The sequence below is a fragment of the Mobula hypostoma genome, unplaced genomic scaffold (genome assembly GCF_963921235.1).
Source record: "Mobula hypostoma unplaced genomic scaffold, sMobHyp1.1 scaffold_36, whole genome shotgun sequence".
Lineage (NCBI taxonomy): Eukaryota > Metazoa > Chordata > Chondrichthyes > Myliobatiformes > Myliobatidae > Mobula > Mobula hypostoma.
Window position 1 is genome coordinate 5,030,961 of NW_026948187.1, and position 21,126 is coordinate 5,052,086.

The following is a 21,126-nucleotide window of genomic DNA, read 5'->3' on the forward strand; positions in this document are numbered from 1 at the left end:
CTATATCCGTAAGTAGCATATATATTTGAATGACAAAATTAAATTCGAACATAAAATAGAATATTATTGTTTTATGAATAAACTACAGGTTGCATATAACTACTTTGTTTCAAAAATACAAAAGTAATGCTGCATTTGGTCACTCAGACATATTTCAACGCAGTTTCGGAAAACCTGGGCTGCAACCACCGATGGATACATTCTCCGACACCGAGTGGGACATCCCATAGAAACACAGAGGGCCTGTTTACTCATTTCTTTCAACCCAGCGACACAAACACACACACAAAAAGCAGGCCATTGTGTAGCTCCAGCGCGCCATGTCATTCAGTAAAATCTATCCGTTCCTCCAAGAGTTGACAATGCGCTTGGACTAGCATGTTAACTATCCTGTGCTATCACTAGTGGGATCACCAGTTGATCTGCTACCTGTCTGCAGGAGTTTCGGCCCGCTTATGATGAAGACTCCCTCGAGGTGGTGGGCCAGCAGTGCTAAAGCACCACCTCCCACTGGTGAGCTGCAAAACTTGGCATCTGCCTCTATCAGAGTTGTTGGTCGCTTCCATCCAACAGATAGTCTGCTCTTCAGGTGTCTGAGCAACTACTGAAGGGTTTGCAAAAGATGGATTCACTCTCCGACCATCTTCCCCTCTGGACGTACTTGGTCCACACCCATGGCGATCCTGCCTCTGCTGCTTCAGCTACAGCCCTGCTGGTTGGCTTGATCTCTCTTATGGTGAAGCCTGGGTCACGCAGCCACTGCTGGAAAGTGAACGTAACAGAGCCACGGCAATCTACTGCGAATGGATAGCATGAGAACTTCCACCCTCTGTCTCTGCACTCTGATCTTAATTCTGCATACTTAGTTAACTTGAGCTCATGGGCTACATCGATGTTGTCTTCCCAGGGGACTGTGAGTTCACCAATAGCCAGATCTCTACTGGTGTCAGACCGTACAATTATAACTGGATTATAAATGCAATGTGGTGAAAGATATTTGCTCCGGGAAACTTCCTTTCCCGTCCTGGTCGGCCTTGACACACCAATCATTGGATGAAGAAAGTATGCGTGATCGTGAGCCTGAACTGTACGCCCTTGACTTGGAGCCTTCTTTCACAAATGATTTGTGCAGCATGGGGCATGAGATAAGTTGTGATGCAGTACTCTCTGCTTAACTGCTTCTGTTACAACTTTGAGAACATTGTTATGTCTGCAAGTGTACATACAGCTGGAAATATTGACCCCGCATTCACTCAAAATATGTTGAAGTGTTCCCTTCTCGCCGCAAGCAACACACCAGACTGTCTTATCTTCATGCCAGGTTCTGAGTTTGGCAGGTGTTGGGAGCAACGCTGCTCTGCATAGAAAAGAAATGCGGAGCGGTTCCATCTGCCACAGAACATTCCAAGATAGATGTCGTCGTTCAAAACTTTCCCACCAGGTCCAAGCCCCTTGTTTGGCTAGGGCAGCAGTTTTAGATAACCTCTTCTCCTCTTCTACATCTCGTATTTCTTGCGTTACAAGCTCACGGCGCTCCTTACCTGTAGAAGATGACCACCAATTGTGGGTTGTCCATCCACCTCCCTAAAGGACTAGCTGGATAGCCCCAACCGTCTCCGTGTGCTTCAATCTAGACGACAGCGACAGTACTTGAAGGCGCTGTCCTCCAGTGTTATCTTGGTCTGAAGAGTGCGCTTTTTGTCCCTCTTGCAGACGTCTTTGAAAGGAAGATGGGGCCGCCCTTGTGCTCTCTTGCCGGAAGCCAGTTTCCCGTACAGCAGGTCTTTCGGGATCCTCCTGTCGGACATGCGGTGTACGTGGCCCAGCCAGCGGAGACGGCGTTGTTGGAGCAGGGTGAAGAGGCTGGGTATCTGGGCGCGGTGCAGGACCTCATTGTTGGTGACTCTGTCAATACACTTGATGTCCAGGATGCGTCTCAGGCTGCGAAGGTGGAAGGCGTTGAGACGCCGCTCTTGTCTGTAGTAGAGGCTCCACATCTCGCTCCCGTAAAGCGGTGTGCTGAGGACACAGGTCCTGTAGTCTGCAACTTTGGTGTGCGTCGTCATCTTTCTGTTCTCCCAGCCTCCTTTGTCAGCCTGGCGAATGTTGTGGCTGCTCGTCCGATCCGTCCGTTGATCTCGGGGTCTAGGGAGAGGCTGCCCGTGATGGTGAAGCCAAGCTATGTAAACTCGTGAACTATCTACAGTTCGTAGTTGTCGATGTTTATGGCAGGGGGTGCTCAATGCCTTGGCCCAACGCATTGGTTTTCTTCAGGCTGATGGTCAAGCTGAAGTCCTGCCAGGCTCTTGAGAAGCTGTCCGTGAGGTGTTGCAGTTGCTCTTCAGAGTGTGTTGCCAGTACCGTGTCGTTCGCTAAACAACATATCCCTGATGAGTACTTCGCGAACCTTAATTTTTGCCCTCAGCCGGGACAGACTGAACAGCCTCCCGTCCGATCTGGTGTGGAGGGAGACACCATCAGCTGATGTTCCAAAGTCGTGCTTCAGCGTGACTACGAAGAAGATGCCGAACAGGGTGGGGGCAAGCACACAGCCCTGCTTCACACCACTGCGGATATGGAATACTTCTGAAGAAGAGCCGTCGAACTGAACGACGCCCTTCATGTCTGTGTGGAATGACTGAACTATCCTGAGGAGCCTCAGGGGACAACCAATCCTGGCGAGGATTTTGAGCAGGCCATCTCTGCTCAGAAGGTCGAAGGTTTCTTAAGGTCAATGAAAGCGACGCAGAGTGGCTGTGTTTGCTCTCTGCATTTCTCTTGTAGCTGTCAAAAGGAGAAGATCATGTCGATTGTGGAGCGTTCTGACCTGAAACCGCACTGAGACTCAGGATATACCCTTTCGGCTATTTTCTGCGGTCTGTTCAGGACCACGCGGGCGAAGACCTTCCCAATGATGCTCAACAAGGAGATTCCCCTTTAGTTGTTACAGTCGCTCCTGTCCCCTTTGTTCTTATATATGGTGACAATGTTGCAGTCTCTCATGTCTTGCGGCACTGCTCCTTCTGTCCAGCACTGGCACAGTAGTTCGTGCAGGTGGTTTAGCAGGACGCCCTTTGCGCACTTTATGGCCTATGGTGGAATGCCATCCAATCCTGGTGCCTTCCCAGTGGGCAGGCTGTCGATGGCTTTATTCAGCCCTTCGGCAGTCGGCAATGCATCCAGTTCCTCCATGACAGGCAGGCATTCCACGGCGTCTAGCGCGCTGTCCGAAATGCTGTTTTCTCTGGAGAAGAGTTCAGAGTAATACTCCACCCATCTCTCCATCTGCTTGCCTTTGTCATTGATGGTCTCGCCTGTTATGGTTTTCAATGGTGCTGTCTTGCTCTGGGTTGGCCCGATGCCTTTCTTGATCCCCTCGTACACTCCACGGGTGTTGCCTGTATCGTATGATGACTGAATGCATTCGCATAGTTGTAGTCAGTAGTCATTTGCAAAGCGTCTGACTGTTTCAGGGACTTGCTTTTAGCTGTCCTTAGCGCTTGCAGTATTGCCTGGGTGGGGTGGCGTTTGTGCTGGAGTAGTGCAACACACTTTTCTTCGATGACAGTGATGAATTACTTCAGCTTGCTTCAAACCAGTCCTGTGTCTTGCCCCGTTTCTTCCCCTAAGGCCTTGAGTGAAGTGTTGTGGATAATGTCCTTGAGAGAGTCGCATCTCTGCTGAGCATCTGCTTCTGGTGGGTCTGCAAGGAGAGCATCCTCCAGTGACTTGATGAACTCTGCAGCTTTGTCCGGGTGTTGTGTTTTACTGGCATCGATGCGCTGCTTGCCTGGAGGCTTGGCGCAGTGCATCTTCTTCGGCCGAAGTCTGATCTTGTAGCAAACCAGAGAGTGACCCGTATCACAGCCGGCACTCTGAAAGGAGCGAGTCATGAGCACGTTTCTCAGGTGACAGCGTTTTGTGATTATCAGGTCTAGTTGGTGCCAATGATTGGAGCGGGGATGCCGCCAAGAAACTTTGGGCTGAGCTTTGGTCTAGAAGTAGGTGTTGGTGACACGCAATTCGTGGAGCATGCAAAGCTCGGTTAAATAGATCAAAATCCCTGGTTGTAATATTCAATTATGTGACCAAAAGGTTGGAGGGTGAATACCTATAGAAGGCACTGTAGTGCGATAGATAAATATATGAAACCGAGAACATGAACTGTAGAGTCCTTGAAAGTGAATCCAAAGGTTGTGGAATCAGTTTATCACTGAAGTTTTCCACATTGGTTCAGCAGCCTGACGGATGAAGGGTAGTCGTTGCCCGTTGTCATTCATGCTGCCAATCCCATACCGCCCCAGGCAGCTTGGCCAGGAGTCGTGCTCGGCGCGCACTCTGGCGTTGAAGTCACCAAGCGGCAGCAACTGTTCCTGACTTGGGATCTCCTGTATCATCATTGAGACCTGGTCGTAGAACTCGTCCTTTGCGTCTTGTGTAGAGGAGAGAGTCGGGGCATAGACGCTGACAAGGTTGACAGGCCAGTTGGATGTGTGGAATCGAAGTGAGAAAATCCGCTCCGTCCCTTTCGCGCTAGGCTCTACCATCTTCAGCAGCGAGTTCTTCACTGCAAGGCCGACACCATGCTCTCTGGTCTCGACTGAGCACTTTCCCTGCCAGAAGAGGGAACTAGCCTACAAAGTACCCAGGATATCTTCTTGTCAGCGTCCGTTATTCAGGACCCCTATCACCCAGTTCATGCCCTTTTCTTACTGTTACCATCAGGTTGGGGATACAGAAGCCTGAAGGCAAATACTCAGCAATTCAGGAACAGCTTCTTCCCCTCTACCATCCGATTCCTAAATGCACACTGAATCCGTGCTTACTATCCCATATTTTTAACATGTATTACTTGTGTTTTGTACGATCTTAAAAAAAATCACTATACATCCAAAGTAATTCGTTTACTTATTTATCTATTATTGATGTAATATAATGACAACAACGCTCCTCATTTCAAACACTGTTTCTAAAGAGAGAAGATTTCAGTTTGAACTTTTGCCGCATAAATTCACACAACAGATGAACAATCACTCTGTGCGTTTCTTTGATCGTAGTCCGCCGTGAAATGCCCTGAAAGGGGAACCATCGACAAGATGCCAGGAGGGTCGATTTGGACAAGCGATAAACAGCGGAGACGCGAGCTTATTCAAAATGTCCTGTCATAAATATAAGTCCAGATTTTACTCGAATAGCAGAGAGGTGTCCCCAGGTCCGAATATACTGAGCTCGGCAGGTGGGTAGACACGGGAGCCACAGCTAGATGGATCTGTCCAAACACCCACTCGGCATATGGACCAGGCCAGCGACGTTATTGATAATCTTGGTCTGTCATTGACCACACTGATATGGTTGTTGCCTCTGCAGTATCATTCCATATCAGATCTTCACGAATCATGCGCAAATGCACTTAATTTTAGGAAAAAGGCCAACACTTACTTGGGAAAGGTGGGTAACGGTTTCAGTTAGGTTAATGGAACGATCATTCGGATGAAGTGATTGCATTCAAAATGTGCTTGCCCAGTGTAAGACAGTAAACGATTAACGGAGGTTGGAGCGAAGTGGGCAAATGGGCCAACCTCAGTCGGCAAGGACCATGAGGGAGAAAGGACCTGCGGTGTGTCCAAATGACCTCGTTATCTCACTGTTTCAGCGCTTTAATTATGCTTCATTTTCAATCCCCAGTCTCTCGCAGTTACGCTTCGTATTACCTTCCATGGGTGACGAAATTAGCACGGTCACGACTTTGTGTGTGTGTGTTTTTTTTTCTCTTAAGTCCAAATCTGCTTTACGTCAGTGACAGATGAACTTGTATTAAAGCGCATTCGCTCGCTTTTCCACTCTACACCCAGTAGAGCAGCATTACACGCCACGCCGCGGTCATGCTTGTATGAATGAAGGGCGCGTTCGTGTGCGGGTTGTCAACAAATATTTTAAAATCCCTACTTGGTTATTTTCTGATTCAGAAACATGATATTCACAAACAAAGATATTCACAAAGAAAGGAGACCCACTGAAGTTCATAAAACCGCTGATTTGTGAGGATGCACTGGGAGGTACAGGCTATCCAGGACGGTTCCTTAAGATTGCTTTAGTCGGCGGTGGTAATGGAGACAAGCTCCCACTACATATTCAGTGCTTGTAATGACGTGCACCTAGGATAACCTCTGACAACCGTCCCGCTCCTGGCCTTCACGGCAGCTACCAACCCCGTTGGATCTGATTCTACTGACAGGAGAAGGAGCACATGGCGTCGTCAGCCATGGCTGGAAGCTCATGCGGATGAAGGAAAACTCCGCTCTCAGTCCGCCGCTGTCTTGCGGCTACACTCACTCATGAGCAAGGCTACGGGAGTAAACCCTGATGGAAAAATACGGAGCTGGAGACCCTAAGACAGTCCTACTTTGAGCTCAATGCTGACCGTCAAACCGTCAAATCCTTGACCCTGCTGGGACAAATCTGCATCGCTCTCTGCCGTTCTTCGCGTCCTTCAGATGCGTGGAGATGGGGAGGCTGTTGCACGGGGAACAGCTTCCTCTCCATATTGCACTGCCCTGGCCAGACTTCTATATCTAGACAGTCAGGTCGCAACATGCGTGATCCACTTTGACGACGGAGGCCTCATCAGGGTGTCCAGGGAGAGGTCCAGGTACATCTGGTGAAGGAGCTTGTCGTATCCATTGCGGGGCAGGTCACTAAGCGTCGGTTCCCATCGGACACTCAGCTCTCAAATGTGCCTCCAAGTAGCTGTTTACATGCGACACTGCAACATCCCGGTGGACCGATTTGCCAGACTGTCTAATCCGGGTGAGGGTCGGCACCAGGCCTGGCGAGACAGGAACATGCCTGGCCCCAGCATGAGAAGTGAGCTCCGACGGGCTGAGCGAATGAGATCCACAGCAAGAACCACCGGGGAGGAATGCGGTACCGTAACGCTCCGTGGAGAGCGAAGGGCATGTCAAGGCACAGATCACCTCATGGTTCCCCACTGGAACCAAGAAAGAGCTCAGTTTGTGACGCTCGTTCGTCCCACTGGACGCGGACTTGTGAGTTCAAGAAGTGGGACTGCCGCAGTGAAACAACTTTTGCACTTTAAAAACTCTCCCGCACAGGTTTATGGACAAAACCAATTTATTCTGATGATATGACAACTGTTCATTAAACACTTGAAAAGCAACCAAAATAAAGCATACAAATGCTCCCCCCCCCCCCCCGGCTCTCTCTCTCTCTCTCTCTCTCTCTCTCTCTCTGTCTCTCTCTCTCTCTCTCTCACTTTCTCTCTCTCTCTAAGCATAAGTCTCATGCCACTCTGCAATCACAATGCGGTGTTACATATTTATAAAACTTTGTTTTTTTTTATTTAAAAAGATGTTTTCTATACACGAGTTTTCTTTTTTGCTTAGAATTTTACTTTGCTTCAGTTTTTCGCTAAATCTGCTGAATTGCTTCGGCACAAATTATGAACGTATCAAACAACAATGTTCGTAATTAGTTGCGAATATTTCTCCACACCTGCTACTCAGCTGCTGTGCAAAAGGGGTTAACTGGATCTGTCATTTCATTAAATGCCAATATCGTCATTTCCACGGAGAGTTCAGGCGTCAGAAGGGAGTTCCCCTCTCCTATTAATAAGCATCGGAATCACTGAGTTCTCACTGAACAGCCGCTCCGGCACTCACAGCGGTTCGCCGATCCACACAGCGGGACAGAGAGAGCACACTCTGCGGAAGGAAGATATGCTGGTTCCGTAATGGATCAGAGTCCGGGAACAGCATCGTGGAATACGGCAGAAAATCCTAAGAATGTCTTCTGGGCTACAGAATATGTCTTTGCGAAGTATGAATGGATGACCTTGGATTTTCGAATCGCGCACGCATTAAAAGTCATTCAAGTGATTTACTACCCTGGTCTGGCTATCATTGCTCTTCCCGGTGAGTGTCTGTTCAAAGCTCAACTATACAACAATATTTAACTGCTTTCTAATGTTTATCACCCATTTGAAATTATTGCTACTGTTGCACACTGCAGGTAAGAAATCTGCAAAGGTTCAGATTCTACCACGATGCTCTTCACTGTGGCTCTTGTAATTGTGCGGCTGTAAGGGCCATTGATCCAATCGGTAAATCCGTTCAATCGTTGCTCACATCAGTTCATGAAGGTGGCTATGATATTTTGCCGCTGGAAGCGTTGATTCCTTTCAGTCGCTCCATCTTCCGTTCGAAAATATCGGGTTTTGAATCAAGTTGCTTCCTCTCCTCGTGTTTGCAACGGAATATAATTTGACTTCTAAGTGCGCATCATTCTCGCAGACAACCGGTCTGACTATCCACTACCCGCCAACGTCACTGCGCACCCAGCGCCGCCCAGCTTCGTACGTGCCTGACACGTCATCGAACTGAACATTCCGCCTTCCCACTTCTCCCAGAACCGACTGTCTATTCTAAAACTCCCGGACTGTCCAGGGAATCCGTGGTCCTTTCCTGACGGTTCACCACTGGCATTCGTCCCGCTGCAGCTCCATCTCCGCATTATCGGAATTTGTCAGCAAATGTCTGAATTGTTTCACCTCTGCCCTCTCCTGTGGTAATTCACGTGATTTAAAACAGTCCTTCGTTCGCTTTTCAAATGTCACTCTGAGGTTTTCGCCGAATTGGGTTATAATGATGATAAAGAGAGACGGCTCATTGTCTGTCTTCTTCTGAGAGGAGTTACATTATGGTGGATATTCCCGTCTCTACTGTTCTCTAGTCATTTCAAACAATATTCATCTGAATAACACTGTGCAGCAGAAAATGTAGTTGTCTGTATGGATTGAATTCTGCAATACCGTTCGCAGTTCAGAATTCTTCCTTGACTTCCAGTGGCATTTTATTCAAAACAAAAAGGAAAGAGATCTCATTTTTACTATTTTATCGTTAAAGTCTCCTCACAATCATTCGCTCTCCTCTGACGATCCACCTCCAATCGATATCTGCATCGGATTTGACTCTATGATTGGAACTTAACAATTATAAAATGCCATTGTCCTTTCTGTGAGTTTTATTTTTGAATTTTTGACCAGTGAAAATTGACTGTGATCTCAGTAATTTAGAGTTGTCCTGGTACAAAACCGATTCCATTCTCCGATTGAAATTCAAAACCATCCACAACTGATGATTTTATTATCGTCGGCGTTTACATTTGACTGTCAACTCGGTCAGTGTTCTGAAACTACAGAAACTAAACAAAAAATCTGCGCACTGAAAGATTACGAACAGATCATGAGATTCTGACAGCGACGCATTGCTTTGGGGATAAAAGAGGGTCATTATTGCAGGGAGGCATTTGTTTTTACCACGAATAAAATAAAATGCAAAGGAATGGAGGAAAATCTCTTTAATAAGGGCAGGAGGATCTGAAGGGGATACGGAACCGCGGAGGAAAAAAATCAAAGGAATATCATTTGCCCAGTTACCTTCCGGCTTCTGAACATAGCATCGGCTGCAGCAAAACCAGGTCTCCCGCTGAACGTGTCAGAGAGTCGACCAGCTTCTCCGAGCTTTAGGTCAGCGGATTCAAAACGGTTAATGGGTTGTGTGAAACTTGGATGGATCGCGCTGCTCGGAATTACTCGCACATTGAGTGAATTCATCGGAACTACTGCTGACAGGATGACCAGTGACAGTATTTTATAAATAGCGAGGATGCCCGAGACCTTTCCACCGTACCGTAGTAATTCTGTGTATTCCACTGTACTGCTGCCGCACAAAACGGAACTGATCTCTTGACTTAAGATGGTGACGTTCAATCTGAATCTGATATGGGTGTCAGTTGTCGACTAAGAGTGGGAAGGGGTCAGGGTGAGAGAGTCGTAGTTGGGAAAAGTGGAAGGGAGAGGGAAGCACCGGGGAGACATTCTGTAATTGACAATAATTTTCAACGTCATTTTCTTCCGCCATATTTGCAACCTGGTTCTCCGCTCTACGTTGACAATACGGTATTGTGCAAAACGCTTAGTCTACCTAACTATAAATCTGTTTGCCAAAGACTTTTGCAGAGTAGCGTATAACGATCAGAGGAGGGAGTCTGCCCTTGATCTAAACAGTTATTGTTGAGGAAATTTATCTAATGGAATTTAAGTTTCTGTAGATTTCGTATTTGAAGTACCATTTGCATCTTTCCCCTCAACATATACAAAGTTACCAATTACCAGTGATCGTTATCTGTGTTATTCACTGATGTTTCCTGTGTGACATCGGCCCCAAAATATTGCGGTTGATTTTTCACTGATTTCACTTACGATTTGACTCTAATCATTGATTTTCTTGATAGACTACCCGAGGAGCATTTATTCACTCATGTGACTAGACACAGAGAACAAATCCGATAAATTGTATGATAATAGAGAACGCTTCCGGATGTGTCTCCACTGATTGTGTTTTATGCTTCTTGCAGTGAACCTGGTGACGATTTTAATCCTGTCCAGAGGAAAGTGCGGTCTCTCCAGAGTTGTCACTCGCTACCTAGTTGCCATGGCAGCGGCCGATCTTATGGTTGTTGTCCTGGACCTGATATTGAGCAAGATTCCGAATATTTACGCGCCAATTGAACTTCTCATCTGGGCTGCGGACACACCAATGTGTCAAATCCACACCGTCCTGCTTTACGCCGCCACCGATTGTTCGGTCTGGTTCACCGTCACTTTCACATTTGACCGGTTTGTGGCCATTTGTTGCCAGAAGCTGAAAACAAAATATTGCACCGGGAGAACGGCGGCTGTGATTCTGGGGACAGTGACTGCGATCAGCTGTTTAAGGAACATTTACTGGTATTTTCGACTCTCGGGGTATTATGCAGCGCTGATTGCTCCATTTATTTGTGTAGATACCGCAGATTATGTGTCTTTATTTGTCGCAATGTCAATTGACTTATTTCATTACCTTCTCACTCCTGTAATCCCATTCCTGCTGGTCCTCCTGACGAATGCATTAACCATCCGGTACGTTTTAGTCACCAGCAGAGGGCGCAGGAGACTCCGGCGTGCTGACAAGGGACAGAGTGCCAGAGACCCGGAGATGGAGAGCCGCAGGAAATCACTCGTTTTACTGCTGATCATCTCTGGCAATTTCGTCCTGCTGTGGGCACCGTTCACTGTGCATTCTGCTTGGAACCGACTGTCTGCTTTCTCTGCCGTGACGCTTCCTGCTGATTCTCTGCGAGGACTGGGCTCGATGCTGCAGATTCTGAGCTGCTGCACAAACACGGCTTTTTACGCCGTCACCCAGACCAAGTTCAGGGAGCAACTGAAGGACGCGATAAAACATCCCCTGGCTCTCATTGCTGCAAGGATGTCATGAATTAGTGATGTTTCCCTGCCTGGCCCAAATAATTCACCACCCATTGCAGGCAATCTCTGCACCAATGGAGTCAGGCGTTCTCCTTGTTCATTTCATTCCTCGCCAGCATGATTTCTCGCTCTGGTTCACTGACGATCATTTTAATCTTTTTTTCCTGCATTTACCAGTTTATATCCCCCCTCTCTTCCCCAGTGGAACGACCTATATTTGTTAGTGTAGATCAGCGCCATCGTTGTGACCTACAGTTCTGTTCTCCTGTTCCAGCCGCACTGCTCCGCTCCAGCGTGAAATCTCTCCTGTGTTCCCGAAACTTCTCCCGTTTAACAGTGAATGCGAACGGTCCGGTTCACCCAGCTCGCAGGTCATACTGGAAATTAGCTCTTGTCCCGGGTATCGCTCTGATAAATCCTAGCTTTCCAGAAACATCATGCAATCACAATGTTAAGAGAAGTTTGAAAAATCGATGTTAGTGGTGAGGAAATGCGAATGCCAATCCGCAATGTGGGGTGCAGATTCTCTCGTTTTTTTTTAGTATTACCTTGTCAGCAGCGGCATCCGAGGACAGACATGTCGAGGGATTTGCATTGCATTTGCAGTCTCTCCCGACAGGGCTATTGCAGGGCCTGGGTAAAAGAACAGGTGTTGGTACAGATCTTCCAGCTTTTTCTGTCTTTCCCAGCTGCATTGTTCGTTTTTACGGTACTGTGTGGTGACAAAATTAACAATATTTTTTTAGAGCACGACCGCTATCAGGTTTTATCGAACGCGGCTGGTTGAAGAGAGCCGAAACTCTACGGGTTGCCGCCATCATAGAGGTCGGATCAGACCGAAACTGTATCACTGAATGTGTCTCTCTGAGCAGAGAGGAAGGAGAACTGACCGAGGAACTGTTTTCTGGAAAAGATCAGGAACGCGCGAGTAAAGCTACAGAGTACAGCAAACACATAACTACAGGCTCGGGCAGGTCTTCTGCTCTGCTGATAACATATTGTTGAAATGATCCCGAGTACGATAATATGGACTCTTCACCTCCCAGTTTATTCCGTTGTGATTTTCCTCCTTTTTTGTAGACTTGTTGTTCAGTGTTTCTGTGGTTGTTACATTTTATTCAGAATTGTAACTGTTTGACCTTTTTCTGTTTATTCTACTTCACGGCTCTATATAATGATTTGAACTGTACACAGGACTGAATTTTCACAGCATCTCAGTACATGTGACAATATTAAACCGATTCCAATTCCATCCACCTAGACAGCAAATCTGTATCAGTCTCCCACCATGGGGGAGTCACGGTCCGTGGACGGATCAGGCCGCTCACATGGAGTTCCCTTGTCCGGACCACAGTGAGAAGTGAACGGCTACTTGGATATCACAGGTTCGCAAGTTCACAGAGTACGAAACTGCGGCACGTCATTTCCGGTAAGGTGTTCTCCCTGACTAGAACTGGATGGCGAAACTTTTATGCCCCTTCTATCCAAATGTTCACCCAGATCCTTCTGCTCTGTCAGACTCTCTGCCGCCGCCGGGCGCTCACGCAATCGGTTTCAGATCTGCAGCAACTCACCCGGTGAGGAACAAAGCGATCCGATATTCTCTGTGTTCGCTGTACTTCAGAACCATCTGTGGTGCCTGGATGCTGACGCCTCCTTGCGTGGGGTACATTACAAACTGGTTATCATCTGTCGATAATCGCGATCCTCTCAGCCTCAGGGTGTTTCGCTACAGCGGTCACACACCTATCCGGCTCATCGGTTTCGTGCTGGTTTCGGATTAGTCCTCTGACGTGTACCGAGATACAGTGGAACTGTGTCTGGCGTTTTATTCCATGAAACTCCAATGATTGCACAGATAATTGAGTAGAACGATGTACAACAATATCATGTCTCTGTTCTTATGCACCGTGTCTCGTGTAATTAAAGGAAGCACGCATTTCAGTTTATATGGAAATGTTGGGCTGGTGATTCATCGTTCAGTGGCTCCGGGAATCTGTTACATCCAGGAAGCCGTTCTGTTCTCACCCCGGTCTGGGTAAAGAAACGCGGGGGAAATACAGCGCATATTCTTTGGTGTTTTACCTATGGGGATCTGTAGACTTAAAACTCTGGAACAGCTCGTTCCTTCAGACTTATCACAGATTTAATGTCATTGGCGTGAGTTCTAAATTTATCAGACTTCCCGAAAATCAGTTAGAGTCACTTAGAGTCTTTGGACCAGCCGGAAAATTGAGCTGAAAAGTGGTAGATGGAATTTCATGCAGAGAACTGCGAGCTGTTGCACTTTGAGAGGCTTACACGTTGAATGTTGGGGCACCGATGAGTGTGGTGGAACAGAGGGATCCGGGAATAGAGATCCTTAATCTCTCGAAGGTGTCATCACAGGTCGACAGGGTGGTAAAGAGAACTTTTGGTACATTGACCTTCATAGGTCAAGGTATTGAGTATCGGGGATGAGATGTTATGTTGGAGTTGAATAAGACGTCAGTGAGGCCGATTAGGCGTATTGTGTGCAGTCCTGGTCACCTTTCGGAAGGAAAGATAGCAATGAAATTGAATGAGTTCATAGAGATTTTTAGGGATTGGATAGGGTAATAGTAAGCATGTTCTTTCCCACTGAGGCTTGGTGGGACTAATGGTCGGAGGTTAAGGGTGCAAGGTGAAATTCTTAAGGGGAACATTCGGGTGGTGAGAGTGGAACAGGCTGGCTTCGGGACTAACGAGCGGACGATTGATTACAACATGTGTAGGGTTCTCAGTAATGTTAACTGCTAAGACTACTGTAGTGGCTTCCCTGTAATGCTAACTGCTGATGTACTGGTTTCTCTGTAACTGCGATGTTTGGGTTATACTTACAGATAACGGGAAACTAACCAATGGGAGACATGTTATTCTATCTTATATGTCTGGGAACCGAATTTGTTCGCGGGCTTCCGGTCGCGGCGAGGAAAGAGGAAGAACGAGTGCGGGGAGCGTTCGGTGTTCAGCAGACGGAGAATATGGGAATTCGAGCGTCCGGAGAATGGCGGCGTTTCGGCGGAGGTCGTTAAAGGAGGATTTTATGCACGAAATGTTAACTTTAATAAGAGTGGCGCTTTTGTCTTTTATATTTTGTTTCTCTACTAACCACGCAACAAAATAAGAGTTATAAAGTGTAATCATTGACTCGGTTATTGCGTACTGTCTGAAATTTGCGTTGTGAGTTTGTACTGGGGTACTTACACAACATCCGCCCCAGTTTGAATGCTCTGTTTTGGCGGGGCCGAAAGCTGGTTTCCCTAGACGAACGTGCGGACAAGCCTACTCGGATACACATGCAACAGAAGTTTGGGTAAGTACAGATACAACAGAAGTTTGGATAAGTACAGATACAACAGAAGTTTGGGTAAGTACAGATACAACAGAAGTTTGGGTAAGTACAGATGCAACAGAAGTTTGGGTAAGTACAGATACAACAGAAGTTTGGATAAGTACAGATACAACAGAAGTTTGGGTAAGTACAGATACAACAGAAGTTTGGGTAAGTACAGATACAACAGAAGTTTGGGTAAGTACAGATACAACAGAAGTTTGGGTAAGTACAGATGCAACAGAAGTTTGGGTAAGTACAGATGCAACAGAAGTTTGGGAATGGAGTGCAGGGCTACGGTCACGGTGCAGGTCAATGGGACTCGGCAGAATAGTTCAGCATGACTACACGAGCCGAGTGGCCTGTTTCTGTGCTGTGTTTCTCCATGTCTTTAGAAATTTCCATCCAGACTACCACACACGCCATGGGATAAGATCTCCCTCAGCCCTGGGAATTTGTTCTTTTTTTTACGGACATGAGAATACCGATAATTATTTATGGAGAACAGCGGCAGAATTTCCGCTTTCTTTTAGTGAACACTACCACTGTAAAGATGGATTTTCTGACGAATATCGATAGGGAGTATTATTATTGTGTCCTGTCTCTACGTTTAGAGCTTCTGCTCTCCGTTTAGATTGCATATATTGTACCCCTGCAGTACCAGCACTTTCCATCAGCGTTTGCATGTCCATGTTACGCTGAAAAAAACCTTTGCATTAATCCTAATGACGTCAGCTGGGGAATTCCCTTCATCTCCAATTGGTCATATTGACTGTTTCCTGAACTGGACAGGTTACCGTGAATTCGCGCAAACAATATGCTATAGATTCAGGTATTTCATGAATGAAAGCAAAGTTTCACCATCGAGCGTGAAGATTAGCAATTAATTTCATTAGACTTCTCGAACGTGAGTGAGATCACTGGCAGGACTTCCTCCTTCAAAGTGACCCATCACTTCAATATACAGTAAACGGAACGATCAGACTGCTGGTGGCGCATCACTGACCTCTAGTTTGCTTTTATTTTCCTCAAGTAATTTCTCACACTTCAACTGAAACTGCTTCATATGCATCAGGCCCGTACCTCTCTGATACTGTAACTCAGTAATCCTTTCTCTGAAGGTTTCCACCTCCTTTCTTTCTGTTTCAATCTTTTATATTGAGTTTCAAATTGATAAACATAACAATGATAATAATACAAAGAGATCGGGATTACATTGATAACGGTTAACGTATACAGACACAGACTCCGAGTAACATGTTTAATTTAAACCTCCCAATCTCTTAATAACTGAACATGAAAAACAAAATCAAACAAATTTTTACCCCCTACACTAAAACAAAACAAAACCAAGACTGGGCTGCCATATTTCATCGGTTAAAATCATTATTTGTCATTAACTCCGCTCCTCTATACACAAACAAAAAGTTATTTAAAAAGATTTGGAAACGGCCAGCTTAGATCATATAAAAATGTTGAATAGATGGCCTCCAGGTTTTTTTTTTCAAATTTAAACGAAGGATCGATATTACCACTCCTATTTTTTTTTTACAAGGTTAAACATGTTATAGTTTGGGGAAAACCATTGAAATGTAGTAGGGGGATTAGAATCTTTCCATTGAAAAAAAAAGGATCTTCTGGCTATTAATATAACAAATGCAATCAAACGACAAACTGAAGGGGATAAATGACTAGAGTCCATCACAGGTAGTACAAAAAAATTGCAGTAATAGGATGAGGTTGTAAATTAATCCGCAAAACTACTAAAATAATATCAAAAATGTCTTTCCAATATTTTTCCAAAAGCGTGAAAAACCATAAGATATGTGTCAAGGGAGCTACCTTAGGATTACATCTGCCACAGACAGGATTTATATGACCATAAAACCCAACTAACTTATCCTTAGACATACAGGTCCTATGGACCACCTTAAATTGTATCAAAGCGTGTCTGGCACACATTGAAGAAGTGTTAACTAGTTGGATAATTTTCTTCCATTTCTCTATAGGTAAAGATGCCTGAAGTTCTCTTTCCCATTCATTCTTAATTTTATCAGCCATACCTAAAGGTATTTTCGTAATTAAATCATAAACAATTGCTATTAAACTCTTCTCATAGGGGTTTAAACCTGAAATATTTTCTGAAGTTTCAGTTTGATGTGATATCGCAAAAGTAGGTAAAATAACCTACAAAAAGTTTCTAGTCTGTAAATATCTGAAAAAAAATGTGATCTAGGCAAATTGTATTTATTAGACAACTGTTCAAAGGACGTGAGACAATTATCCATGAATAAATTACGAAAACATATTATTCCTTTCGTTTTCCGTAAAAGAAAAGCTTGATCATTTCTGGATGGTTGGAAGAAAACAAAATGGATATAATAGGACTTGATAGGATAAATTTATTCAATCCAAAAATTTACGAAATCGAAATCATATTCGTATTGTATGTTTAATTATTGGATTATTCGTTTATTTATTCAGTTTATTAAGTACAAATGGAAGACATGCCCCTAAAATAGAAGCCAATGAGAACCCCTGTACAGACTCACACTCGAGGTTCACCCATCGTGGACATTGAATTTCATCCAAATCTTGTGTCCAGAACGTTAGACATCGAATATTAGTTGCCCAGTAATAGAATCTAAAGTTCGCAATGCCAAACCGCCATCCTTTTTTTGATTTCTGTAAATATTTCTTACTTAATCTAGGATTGTTATTCTGCCATATATATGAAGAAATTTTAGAATAAATAATATCAAAAAAGGATTTAGAGTATTGGTACCACCTGAAATAGATACAGAAATTTAGGTAAAATAATCATCTTAATAGCATTGATTTGACCAATCAATGATAAGAACAATGGGGACCATGCAGTAAGCAATTGTTTAACATGATCAATGAGGGGTAAAAAGTTAACTTTAAATAGATCCTTATGCTTCTTCGTAATTTTAACACCCGAATAAGTAAAATAACTTGTAACCAGTCCAAATGGTGATTGTTAATAGATTGGAACTTGCATATTTAATGGAAAAGTTCACTCTTATTAAGATTCAATTTATAACCAGAAAAAAAAAACTGCTAAACTGAGCAAGTAGTAATGTTACTGCAGGGATGGATTTCTCTGGATTAGAGATATATAGTAACAGGTCTTTACTGGTCATTGTACAGGGCCACAACCAACATTGTTTCGTGATTCTGCCGACCCCAGCCTTGTGTCCTTCTGCCTTTACGCTCTGACTGGTCTAATACAGTTAAATAAGGCAACCCAGATAGAGATTCACGAGATTACAGATTTCTTCTTTGGTAGGTCCGGCATTTTACATAACAAGTAGCTACTCCCATGAAAACGGCCTCGGATTTAGCAGGTCAATACCTTGTTGCTTATATCCACATTCAATTCCTCTGATTAGATTATCCAACAGCAAGAATCAATTCAGAGTCCACAAAATAGGGGGGAACAAAGACAACTGGTCTGCCTGCATCTCCTGTCCTTGATTAGACTGTAGTTTCTTCTGGCCAACACCAGGCAGGAAGTTATGTGCCGATTACAAGTTGGAGCTAGGGACTGAGTTAAAAAGCCAGAATTTAAAACTGTCACCAGGGAGAGAGTGACGCGTCGAGTTAGTATCGTCACCAGGAAGGAGGGTGACAATGTTCACCAGGGAGGGAAAACAGACAGAAAGAAAATGGAAAATACACAGACAGAAAATGGATGTCAGGAAGGTGGCGACTCACTGAAATCCAAAGGGAGTGGCAGGCCGACATGAAATGATCACTGACGCCTTTGTTATTATGACCGAAAGGACGGAGTGACGGGCAAAAAGGGAAGGAAAGGCTCTCCGGGTAAAATGGCCAAAGGAGACGGAGTGACACATTGAGAAGAAAGAGAGGGTAATGGGTCAGTGTAAAATGGTCGATTGGGAAGGAGTGACGCACTGACCGAAAGTGTCTGATGGGCTGGTTGCGTTAGTGATAACTTGGTTAAAAAGAGATCCTGGAAGGAAAGGAGTAAGACGTCGCTTGAAAACGACCGTCACTACGGTATTGGCGCTGCTTCCTGCACGCATGCTGAGCTCATTGACTTTATTAACTTTGCCTCGAACTTTCACCCTGCCCTCAAGTTTACCTGGTCCATTTCCGACACCTCCCTCCCCTTTCCATGTCTTTCTTTCCCTATCTCTGGAGACAGCTTATCCACTGATGTCTACTATAAGCCTACTGACTCTCACAGCTATCTGAACTATTCCTCTTCTCACCCTGTCTCTTCAAAAAAATGCCATCCCCTTCTCGCAATCCCTCCGTCTCCTCCGCATCTGCTTTCAGGATGAGGCTTTTCATTACAGGACGAGGGAGATGTCTTCCTTTTTTAAAGAAAGGGGCTTCCCTTCCTCCACCATTAACTCTGCTGTCAAACGCATCTTCCCCATTTCACGCACATCTGTTCTCACTCCATCCTCCCTCCACCCCACTAGGAATAGGGTTCCCCTAGCCCTCACCTACCACCCCACCACCCTCTGGGTCCAACATATTATTTTCCGTAACTTCCGCCACCTCCAACGGGATCCCACCACTAAGCGCATCTTTCCCTCCCCCGCCATCTCTCTGCTTTCCGCAGGGATCGCGCCCTACGTGACTCCCATGTCCATTCGTTCCCCCCCCCCCATCCCTCCCCACTGATTTACTGTTCTCCCTCCTGGCACTTATCCGTGTAAGCGGAACAAGTGCTACACATGCCCTTACACTTCCTCCCTTACCACCATTCAGGGCCCCAGACAGTCCTTCCAGGTGAGGCGACACTTCACCTGTGAGTCGGCTGGTGTGATATACTGCGTCCGGTGCTCCCGATGTGGCCTTCTATATATTGGCGAGTCCCGACGCAGACTGGGAGACCGCTTTGCTGAATACCTGCGCTCTGTCCGCCAGAGAAAGCAGGATCTCCCAGTGGCCACACATCTTAATTCCACATCCCATTCCTATTCTAGCATGTCTATCCACGGCCTCCTCTACTGTAAAGATGAAGCCACACTCCGTTGGAGGAACAACACCTTATATTCCGTCTGGGTAGCCTCCAACCTGATGGCATGAACATTGACTTCTCTAACTTCCGCTAATATCCCACCTCCCACTCGAACCCCATCCGTTATTTATTTTTATACACATATTCTTTCTCCCACTCTCCTTTTTCTCCCTCTGCCCCTCTGACTATACCCCTTGCCCATCCTCTGGGTCCCCTATCCCCACCACCCCGCTTGTCTTTCTCCCAGGACCTCCTGTCCCATGACCCTCTCATACCCCCTTTGCCAATCACCTGTCCAGCTCTTGGCCCCATCCCTCCCCCTCCTCTCTTCTCCTATCATTTTGGATCTCCCCCTCCCTCTCCCACTTTCAAATCCCTTACTCACTCTTCCTTCAGTTAGTCCTGACGAAGGGTCTCGGCCTGAAACGTCGACTGTACCTCTTCCTAGAGATGCTGCTTGGCCTGCTGCGTTCACCAGCAACTTCAATGTGTGTTGCTTAAATTTCCAGCATCTGCGGAATTCCTGTTCTTTGCGTCACTACGGTTAATTTGTCGAGATAAAGGGAAAGGTGTGCTGGCTTAAAGAGAACCCGTCGGCTGCGTTGAGATGGTCACCAAGGAGTTAGTGACGCCTTGGTTAAAGTGAGCGGCAGAGAAGGAGTGAATGAGTGAATGACACATCAAAAGGTTAGGGGAGACGTAGAGCGGTGTGGAAGAGGGAGAGTCACTGAGACAGGCAGGGGCGCAGGGGAAGGAGGGACGCGGAAGAGACAGAGCGTCACCCGGTTCGGATATGACCCAAGTGCGGAGTGAGAGACACTGGAGCCGGTCGATATTTCACAGACCTTAATGCGAACAGTGTTAAAGGGAAAAAGAAAACAATAACCGCTCGGCCAAACAGGGTCATTGACCAAAATGCTCAAATGGAAAACGAAGCCTACACTGCGGCTGGAAAGAACAACCAAGAATAAAACGAATACAGTACCGCTCGTCTTCAGAGTCAGCTGAATCCACAGTCCGATTTTACAGCCAAGGTGGAATGCAGATATCAAAGCCTAGCTATGTCCAAGTCTCAAACAAGCACTACGAAGACGAGTATGGAGTTAAATATTACCACAATGAGTTAATAATTAGTTGACACGTGCATGTCCACAAGCGCAGTTGCCGTATCTACTGCGCTGCCGAATCCGTGGTTGTGACACAGAGAGGCTACAGGTGGATCTCAGAAACACTGCGGTTAACAATCACATTTGACTTCTAGGGACGAGAAGAAGCTCAGATTGACTCCAAATGTCCGCGTCTCACTTGAAATGGCTGCTGGAAAGGGAGTGACGGTAGAAATGAGCACAAAGGTTGGAGTGACGTACTGACTTAAAATGGGCGAATCCCTGGTTAATGTGAGCGTCAGGGATGCAGTGAGACATTCAC

At 45.8% G+C, this 21,126-nt stretch overlaps 1 protein-coding gene across 1 annotated transcript; it reads left to right on the plus strand.

Annotated features, from left to right (window-relative positions):
- Positions 1 to 7,750: 7,750 nt before the first annotated feature.
- LOC134341647 (probable G-protein coupled receptor 139) lies at positions 7,751 to 11,747 on the plus strand. Its single transcript, XM_063039541.1, has 2 exons — positions 7,751 to 7,931; positions 10,435 to 11,747. Exons 1-2 carry the CDS (start codon positions 7,751 to 7,753, stop codon positions 11,334 to 11,336), a joined length of 1,083 nt encoding a protein of 360 aa, XP_062895611.1. The 3' UTR covers positions 11,337 to 11,747.
- Positions 11,748 to 21,126: the final 9,379 nt, after the last annotated feature.